The 10,000-nt window shown below is 35.9% G+C and overlaps 2 protein-coding genes across 2 annotated transcripts in view; one reads left to right on the forward strand and one right to left on the reverse strand.

Annotated features, from left to right (window-relative positions):
* Positions 1 to 8,988, forward strand: part of MTMR7 (myotubularin related protein 7) — a 91,712-nt gene extending 82,724 nt beyond the window's left edge. The window contains exons 11-14 of the mRNA XM_003797648.3: positions 227 to 427; positions 1,560 to 1,700; positions 3,090 to 3,216; positions 6,163 to 8,988. Of these exons, the coding sequence (XP_003797696.1) occupies positions 227 to 427; positions 1,560 to 1,700; positions 3,090 to 3,216; positions 6,163 to 6,525 (832 nt within the window). The 3' untranslated portion in view covers positions 6,526 to 8,988. The remainder of the gene's footprint in view (positions 1 to 226; positions 428 to 1,559; positions 1,701 to 3,089; positions 3,217 to 6,162) is intronic.
* VPS37A (VPS37A, ESCRT-I subunit) overlaps positions 5,791 to 10,000 on the reverse strand; it is a 43,334-nt gene continuing 39,124 nt past the window's right edge. Inside the window, exon 12 of the mRNA XM_023517801.1 lies at positions 5,791 to 6,568. The gene's annotated coding sequence lies outside the window, so the exon portion shown is untranslated. The remainder of the gene's footprint in view (positions 6,569 to 10,000) is intronic.

The following is a 10,000-nucleotide window of genomic DNA, read 5'->3' on the forward strand; positions in this document are numbered from 1 at the left end:
GTCATTGTTGTTTGGCAGGTCCGGGCTGGGGATTCGAACCCGCCACCTTAGGTGTACGTGGCTGGCGCCTTAGCCGGTTGAGCTATAGGCGCTGAGCCTCATTCCAAGTTTTTAAGATAAAATTTATTTAGGTAGTAGGGTTGCTTTCGTGATTACTTTTGCATTTATGGCTTTATAATATTAAAAAAACTTGCCTTCAAAAATCTCTTAATATTTTGCTTTACAGATACGGCAATCTAGATGGTGATCCAAAAGAAATCTCTCCAGTTATTGATCAGTTCATTGAATGTATCTGGCAGTTAATGGAACAGTTTCCCTGTGCCTTTGAGTTCAATGAGAGGTTTTTGATTCACATTCAACATCACATTTATTCCTGCCAGTTTGGAAACTTCCTATGTAATAGTCAAAAGGAGAGACGAGGACTCAAGTAAGTGTTTAAGGTTTAATTTTTATCTAATGATTTTGGCGATTGAGAATTCAGTCTTTATTACTTTGAAGACTTTCATTTAGTCATATATTTATGCTGACAGATTAAATGATTTAAATGTCACCCACTGACAAAGATATGTCCTGGTTTTTCCCCTGTTCCATTTCTGCCTGATATACACAGAAGGTTGATAGACACACTAATATTTTTTTTTTAACTTTCTAGAGAAAATAGTTTTTGCATTTAAAAGGGAAATGTTAGAAACCTTTGGTAAGAATTGCAAATATAGCTGGGAAAGCAAATTTGAAACTCAAGCCACTGTTTATCCACATTAAAATGTATTGATTTTATCCAAGGGTAAAAGTGGATAAAATGTGGGCTTTCTAATGAATTATAGTAAAAAATATAAAGTGATTGAGCAAGTACAAATAAGATACTTATTTGAAATTTTCATAGAATAAAATGATTGTAACTGTGGCATATACAACATCAGATTTAATTGTGGGACTGATCAGTTCAAATAAAATAGACTCTAGTAGTTTTATACTATGTGAGTTAAACAGAAAGAATATTAGTTTTTCTAAAGAATACTAGTTTGTTTTCTCGAAGAACTTCAAGTGCAATTCCTGATAAGTAGAGATGATTTAAATAGGCTCACCTGCATGGGTATGAATCCTGGTTTTTCCACTTATTAACTACAGGACTTTGGGAAATTACTTAATCTCTCTTTTCCTCAGTTTCCTCATCTGTAAAATGGACATATCTCATAGGAATTCAGTGAAGATTATTATTTTTTTTCAGTGAATATTAAATGAGAAAACATGTGAAACATTTAGTGCCTGGAAAATGTTCAGTGACTATTTGGGGAGCCCTCCCCCACCAAATTACAGAGTACTTTTTTCTTTTCCACTCAGAGGAATTATACATTTCGTCAAGACAGGTACAGATAGTAGAGGAGTTGAGATTATTACAAACATCTTCATGAAACTACAAAGATAAATTCCTCTGCTACAGAACAGGGACACTTCATGTGTAGATAATTATTAATTCTTTTCCAGCTTTAATATTACATATCTACTATTTGTAAGAACCAAATTAGGATGTTTTCAGACTCATGTTCTTCATAAAACAGAATTCAAGAAAGAACATACTCATTATGGGCTCACCTGTGGAAGAATCGGGCCGACTACTTGAATCCTCTGTTTAGAGCTGATCACAGCCAGACCCAGGGAAGCCTTCTTCTCCCCACAACACCATGCAACTTCATGTACAAGTACGTAAACTTCTGAGAATGCTCTAGTGATGGTATGAACTTGGATTCTGGTACTGTTTAACATTCTGCCACCAAAGTGTACGCAACACAGATGTTTGAGGTGTTTTGGACACAGAGGCATCTACACCAGAGGAAGATGTTTCTGATATGGTATTTGTGCTGGTGTCTAGGTATCTCTTCTCCTTCTTCATTCCCCCAAAAGTGGATTTTTTTTTTTTTTTTTTTTTTTTTTTTTGCCGTTTTTGGCCAGGGCCAGGTTTGAACCTGCCACCTCCAGTATATGGGGCCGGTGCCCTACTCCTTTGAGCCATAGCCCCCCCATGTGGAATTCTTTGCAGAAGTTGATTTATAATAATGATATCTCAAAAATGCAAGTTCTAATTTATTTTTTAAAAGCAAAAGAAAGAAAATAAACCAAATGCCTTATAAGCAAATGTGTAGTCACGAGTTTCAGTAAGGAGCGAGACATAGCTTACCTTTTGGTCTCTGCTGCATCAAGTCCTGGAGGGAATGTTTCCCTTATGAAAAAATCTTATTTTAAGATTGTATAAATTGAGATGGGGAGAGCAGTGTACCATCCTACAGGTTTACCAGGCATGAACTCCATATGTATATTTTATCCTTTGGCTTCCTCTTAGTCTGGTATGATATGAAAAATAACTCCGTGGTCAACAGAAGGACAAACACAGAGAATAAACTGAGAAACTACACTCCTCCTCCTTCTTACTCCCAATACACACTTAATGACTTCTTCCTCCACAAATTTCATTCCCCAACATGTTTTTGTTCTCATTTCAATCTAATTATTTCCCCAGAACTTTACAGCAGAATATTAATTGTCATACTAAAAAAAAATGCGACTATGGTTTGTGTAAAACATCAATCAGTTTTAAGAGCTGGTGAGACATAAATCAATTGTATTGAAAATAATTTATTCAATAATTAAGTAAATGAGGTGACTAGTGTAGTGTAAGCATTCCAATTGTATTTGAAATCAGCACATTGTACCCAATAAAATGCATTAATGTATAAAAAAATAATTTATTAATAGTCAGTCAACAAATATTTTATTGAGGATCAGGCACCACACTGTGGATAAAACAAGGGAGGCCCCCAGACGGTGCCCTCAGAGTGCTTTCCTAGAATAAAGAGTGGGTTTCAGGGTAAGTTTATAATAGCACCATTTCTTCCCATTTGCATTCCAATGTGCTTTATTGCATAGCATTTACTATAAATGCAAATGTTAGTTTTTTGTCCTTTGTGATAAAATAAAAGCTAAAAACTGTAAGTTTAAAAGACTGTGGTATTTTAAAAAATGGAGAAGACCTGAGGATGTGAATTTTCAGACTGTATTATGGTGGCATCTTAATGCTCTGCCATGCCTTCCAGGTTCTGGAGTGGAATGTATAACCGCTTTGAAAAGGGCATGCAGCCCCGCCAGTCGGTTACAGATTACCTGATGGCAGTGAAGGAGGAAACACAGCAGCTGGAGGAGGAACTAGAGGCCTTGGAAGAAGTAAGACGTTCTTGCCACGTTAGCCTCTTTTCTGTACTTATTTCTTTAAGAATGGCGCTCCATGAAAGCCTCTCGAGACTTGGTAGGTAAAATGTGGCAATTTAGCCATATTGTGTTTTTAGTCAGTGGAAAACCGAAACCACAAACCATCAAGGTGAGCACCCAGATCACTGAAGCCCAAAGCCTAGACATTTAAGCCATTTCAGGCATGCGGCTTACGGTTGCTTCCACAGTTTGCTGAATTAGTTGGCTGTTCCTACTAGTTCAATTGCTCCAAGTAGGTCAGTGTTTCCAGTTACTGTTATTTGAAAGTAATGAAATTCTTTCTGGAAAAGTGTGAACAACAGTGAAAGAATAATATCAGATACATGTACTTGTAGTAAAAAATCTATTTCTTCACTTTTAAGAAGTATACTATTAATTACACTTAATTAACAATATTAATCTATAAATGGTAACTAATACTTGGACAGGGAGGTTATACTTAAAGGTTTTTCCTAAGTGGGTAGCTTTGTTTCCAGGGATACTGCGCTAGGTTAGTTGACCACAGAACCCACTTGGATGCTTTGCTTCATTCCACTCACTCATCTTAAAATCTCCTACCATCATCATGTCCTTCAGGTGCTGAAGAACTGCCCTAAATTCCTATTACCTGGGGCCTGAATTCTAAGTTGAGAATCAATGTTTTAAAATGAGTTTAAAAAAAAAAAAGATCATATGCAGTGTAGGAAGAATGTCTTAGAATTAAAGCTGGGAAACTGTCTGCAGCTAAGGTACTTCATTATATATACATCACAAAGTAGAGATGTGACTATAGGATAACTTTCAAAAGATCGGCAAAATATCACCAGTTGAATTCTAAGTCCATCCTTGATGGAACTATGCAGGGGATAGTTACCTGCAGGTCACACTGAAAAGGACAGCCAGGGGGAGATGGTGCTTTTAGGGTTTAAGGTCCTTCACGATAGAGGTAATCATTTAGAGGTAGCTGGTGAGGTTGACTCTTCTCTTTCTCCCTTAATATTCTAGAAACTATCACCTTTCAAGGAAGATCTTATGTGTAGAGTTGCAAGCTCAAGTACATACTGAGGCCAGACAGATCAAACAAGATTCACAAACTTAAACTACTGGTTTTGAGAACTTTTGAACCTATGGGTAAACCTCACTCTAGTAATAAATCTGCCACATTCAAACAAAATATGTTTGGACCTATATGGACAGCTCTATTTTACATCATATTTTACATAATTTGTGTACTAACCCTGTTTGTGCATCAAAATCACCACCTCACAAGAAATCCTAGCACCTAGGCTCTAAGCTTAGAGATTCTGTTGGACAATTTTTAGAGTGCCACAGATGCCACCTTGAATTAAAGAATACATACAGAGAACTGGAATAAGTCACAAAGTAGGTTTTTTACAATGCTGGAGCCATAGTAGATGCATTCAAAGTCCCCTCATGTCATTATTGGACCACTTTTATTTATTCTTCCTAAAGACATCCAAACTTCATGAAAATGTTAGGATCCTATTAGTCTATTCTCGCATTCTTTTTGCTAAAATAATAATTAAAAAAAAAAAAGTTCTGAAAGTACCTTAATAAAAAAACTTTGGCTTTCATTCCTTGTAACAAAGTCAAAATTCCTTAGCCTAGCATTTTAAATTTACCCATAATCTAGTCTACTACATTTTTTGAACTTTGTTCTCCACTAATTCCCCTTGCTTAACATTTAAGTATTTCTGCTTAAATGGACACAATTCACACCTTCCTACCTTTGTGTTTTTCCCTCACTGTCCTCCCCAGCCAGAAATGCCTTTGAACCCTCCCCAGAACTGCAAAGTTAAGCACACTCCTGTTAAAACTGTTCCTTCCTTCCTGAAGCTTACTCTGCTCTTTTCCTTCTAGCCATTCTACCCTATCTCTCTTAAATAACTTTTGACTCTTCCACATTCCTACAGTGTATGAACTCTGCCTTTCTTTGCTGTAACACTTCCAGTGGTTCTTGGCTGGATCTGTGCTTAGTTGCTCACATTACCCAGCACGGACAGTGCTTCTGTGTGTAAATTATGTAATGCTTTTTGAATGAATACACACTTTCTGATCTTGAAACACCTCTTCTGCTGACATCAAAGGATGAAACCTTATAAAATATATTTTCAACAACTCAAATGTCTATGACCTGATGAATGGAGAAACAAAATATGATATGCTCATAATGGAACACTAGTCAGCCAGGAAAAGGAATGAGGTGCTGATACCTGCTAAGCACAGAGGGACCGGGGAGCATAAGCTACGTGAAAGAAGGCAGACAGGCACGGTGTGACTCCACTGATATGAAATGTCTGGACTGGGCAAATCCTTAGAGAGAGAAAGTTGAATAGTGCTTGCCAGAGATTGTGCAGAGGCCAGAATGGGGAACGAATGCCCCCAGTAAATATGAGGGGGTTACATGGGGGGGGATGATGAAAATGTTTTAGAATTTGTAGTGACGTTTGCACAACCTGTGAATATACTAAATTGTATACCTTAAAACTTATGGTAAATGAATTATTATCTCACCTTAAAAGTTAGATAATATCTCATTCTTGATTTTTAAAAAATGTTATTTTGAGTACATGGGATGAGAATCATTATATAAACGAGACAGGTATACAAAGGAGGGAGACCAGCAATTGCCCGATCCTTCACCTGTGTTATATTATTTACATTTATAGAAATCCTCTGTCAAGGCAGGTAATACCATCCTTACAAACTAAGAAAGCAAGCCTCACAGATTTTGTCTACAGTCATAAAGTCTAGGTTTGAAACCACATCTGAGTCCCATGTTCCTGACATTATACCCAGCTGGGAGATGATGAATATTGTGTATTAGAGGCATACATATTCATGTATGTAAAGAGATAAATTACTTATGATTTTCATTTAAAATTGTTATTTCTTTCTTAGAGGCTGGAAAAAATTCAGAAAGTCCAGTTAAATCACACTACAGTGAAGAGTAAGCAAAGTGAACCCAGCAGACATTCAGGGTTTTCTACCTCAGACAACAGCACAGCCAACACTCCCCAGGATTACAGCGGGAACATGAAGTCATTTCCATCCAGGAGCCCTTCTCAAGGTGATGAGGATTCTGCTCTGATTCTAACCCAAGACAATTTGAAAAGCTCAGATCCAGATCTGTCAGCCAACAGTGACCAAGAGTCCGGGGTGGAGGATTTGAGCTGTCGGTCTCCAAGTGGTGGTGAGCACGCTCCGAGCGAGGACAGCAGCAAGGACCGGGACTCCGACGAGGCTGTGTTTCTGACGGCTTAACGCTTCCCTTTGGAGTTCCAAAGTAAAGGATACACAAGAAACACTTCCAAAACGAAGGGAACGGTGCAATTAAAGAAAAAAACAAACAACAAACCTCAAGAAATGGTACATCTTATGGAGAATTATAAAATGCAACTATGAAAAGGGAAAAAAAAAGTCGTAGTTTCTTTAGATGTTGTAGACGAGGATGTAGCCATTTCTTTTATCAAATATGAAGAAAATTATTCTCCATTTTGAAACTCACTCTAGACTATGAAACTTGCTACTGCAGAGTGGTCACTTCTGTCATTACCTGAAGGTCTCAGTGCAAACCCTCCTTGTCAGAGCACGAGTCACCTCAAAACCTCCCAGGCCTCTCCCTCACACCTGTTATTATTTTCGATCTGTCCTTTTATTTCACTTCCACAATCATATTTTGTGTTCTCTAAAACATTTGACACTACCTTTGTTTCTGACCCTCTTATGAGTATTTCTAAAAACAGGGCACATTGTTGAGATGCATTTGGGGGGTTAATAGATATATTCCTAAGGAGCTTTGAGAAGCTTTGTAACTGCTTATCTTACAGGAATAATATTTACTTTTCCTTAGATAATATATTTTTAATTATAATAATATTGCTGCCTTTCTCTGGAATTTCTTCTTTTTCTCCCCCCATTTAAAAAATACTCACATTTTTTCTAACACTGGTCTAATACCTAACAAAACAGAAGCAACATTCGTTCCCCGAGTTTTACATATGAATTCAAATCCTATTAGCTTTCTTTATAACAACTCCTTTATTACTGCGGAGAGACTTAACAGTATGGGCCCCCACCAGCTGGATCCTGAAGGGGTAACCCTGTAAAGTTAGGAGGATAAAACATCAGTGAGGGAAAATCCCAGGTTAAGAGCTAGAGAATCTGGCTGTCATGTCAGGGAAGGAATGTTACCTGTTGTTTTAGAAATTATGTAACTAGTTAATGTGGTTTAATGAACGTTAGTTATACTGATGACCACTGACTGCTGAGAGTTCTGAAGAGTTTTTGTCAAGATGCACTGCCATGTTGGGACAGAGATAAATAACAGTCATAGTGTTTGGTTTTTAAATATTAGTACATCTGAGAATGTAAAGGGATTAATTTAAACTTAAATTTTTATAGTTTGCATCAATATTTTGAATATGTGAAAAATTTCAAGGAGAATGTACTAAATTTTGCTGAAATGAGAACAAGGAAAAGGGCAAGAAAGTGACACTGCTAAAATCTCTAGTATAAAAGATTTGAAGGGAGTGTAGCAATATAGATAAATGAAATAATGTAGTGTATGTTGTTTATCATATTTAAAAATAGAATAGCTATAAATATAAGAAACATGAATATAAAAGTACTCTGTTAATGTAAAAGACAAAGCAAGTGTAATTCTTTTAGAGTATAAATTTTGAGCATTCTCTGTTGAAAAGTTCCCAAAATAGTACTGGAATGTTTATTCATTTTCTGAAATACACTGTATGTAATAGGAAATATCTTGCTAATGGGAAACACTTAGGGTAGAGTGGTAATGGCTTTCTCATTTTTATAACGTGAGTCACTACAAGTCATTCTTATAATTATTCACTCTCAGAAACTTTGTTGCTTGATACTGAGAATGTGACTTTAATTTTTTCCATTTGCTAGTGTATGTCTACAAAAATAATTATTTAAAAAAAAATGACAAAGGATCTATGCCACACAGGGCTATGCATTTATTTTGAAAAGCAAATAGTATAAATATTTGATAACCTAAAATTTAATTTTTCAATGTGATGTCTTCTACATCAGAACCATGAACTTTTTCCAGTCCCTTCAACCTTTATAAGACATTATAATTTAAGTACATGTTCATTTAGTCTACTTCTATAAATTAATGTAACACTGAAATTTATATAAAAGGTTATATTTATTGCTTATCAAAACTTTACTGGGGTTTCAGAGTCCTAAAATCTCTAACAGTACCTTTTCCTTTTAAATCAAACATCAATCAGGAGGTGTTTTCCTTAGGGCAGTGGTTTATATTAGAGCATACGGAATAAGCCACTGTAAAATCGACTCAGGACTGTTACTTCCCAATTATTAATATTTAGAGCTCAAGATAAATATGATAGAAAATAGGTAAGATTTTTGATCCTAATTTAGCAAATCAATAATTGAACTTTTAAAAGAATTAGTTTACTTTCTTCTAAAAATGAATCTGAGCTGCCCTTCAATTTTAAGCACCTCTTGTGATCACACCTATTTTTCAAACAACTTTCAAACTCTTCTGATATACATTCTCTAGTCTTAACTTATTCCTAGAAATTCTTTCCAACTTTGAAGTAGAAATCTTTAATATACACCTCATGGACTTAGAACTTTCTATTTTGAGATACTAGCCTCTAAATCTCTGTCCATGACAAATCCTTACCCTGAATAGTCTAATGACTCTTAAGCTCTCCACTACGATGCGACTTCCATTAGTCTTCTATTATGCAGTACAGCCAGGATACTGCTTTGACCTGCATTTCTTTTTTCCTGTGGCATTGCCTCTCCAATATGGCCAATTTTTATGAAGAAAAATATAGCCATAAATTTGAAAAGCCAGCCACTTAATTTCTATTGTACAAGCAGAACCCAAATTCATAGAGACATATTCAAATGCACATTCTCTCCATCCTGGGTGACATATATAACCTACATCTGAACCAATGTGTCTGTCTGTTAAGTGCAGATAATTCTTTTATTTAATGACTGGGTCATAAGGAGGTTATCTAATAAACTAATTTTGAAGGATAACCCATTTTGAAGGATAAGTGGGATAATTCAAGTTCAAGGAATAAAAGGAATAAACAACACTGAGATGAATTACTCATGATTTTGTAGAAGACATTTACTCTATGGGTTTATTTTGTTCTTTTTTTTTTTTTTGGAGGAGAGGAAGGCAGATAAGCACCTAAACAATATCTGAGTTATCTTTGTATAATAGCTCTACAATGTCTTACTCTTAATAATTGCTTAATAAAATTGGTGGATTAAATGAACTAATTTTTTTTAGAGGGCGGCAGTGTGCTAGTCTCTTGTTCTAGGATATACCTGATTTCTTAAGAAAGCTACCTGATTGTTTGCAAAAGATTGGGATTATTACATCTTTGACTTCGGTGACTACTGGGAAAATTTAGCTCTGATGACTAGTGCATTAAGGGGAAGTTTTCTGAATACCTAAAAGTCTGTTTACAAATTTGAAATACAAATTTTACCTCAGTTTTCTCTTCTATAAATTAGAAATAATAATTATATTTTCTTCATCTGGTCATTTTAATGATTAATCAGTATACCCTTAGCACAGTGTCAGGAAGACAATAAGTTATTTTCTGTATCCGACGTTGTATCTTTTTTTTTTTTTAAGTTTTTGGCCAGGGCTGGGTTTGACCCAGCCACCTCTGGCATATGGGACCAGCACCCTACCCTTTTGAGCCACAGGCAC

This window comes from Otolemur garnettii, unplaced genomic scaffold (assembly GCF_000181295.1).
Source record: "Otolemur garnettii isolate 467f Iridium unplaced genomic scaffold, OtoGar3 scaffold00121, whole genome shotgun sequence".
NCBI lineage: Eukaryota > Metazoa > Chordata > Mammalia > Primates > Galagidae > Otolemur > Otolemur garnettii.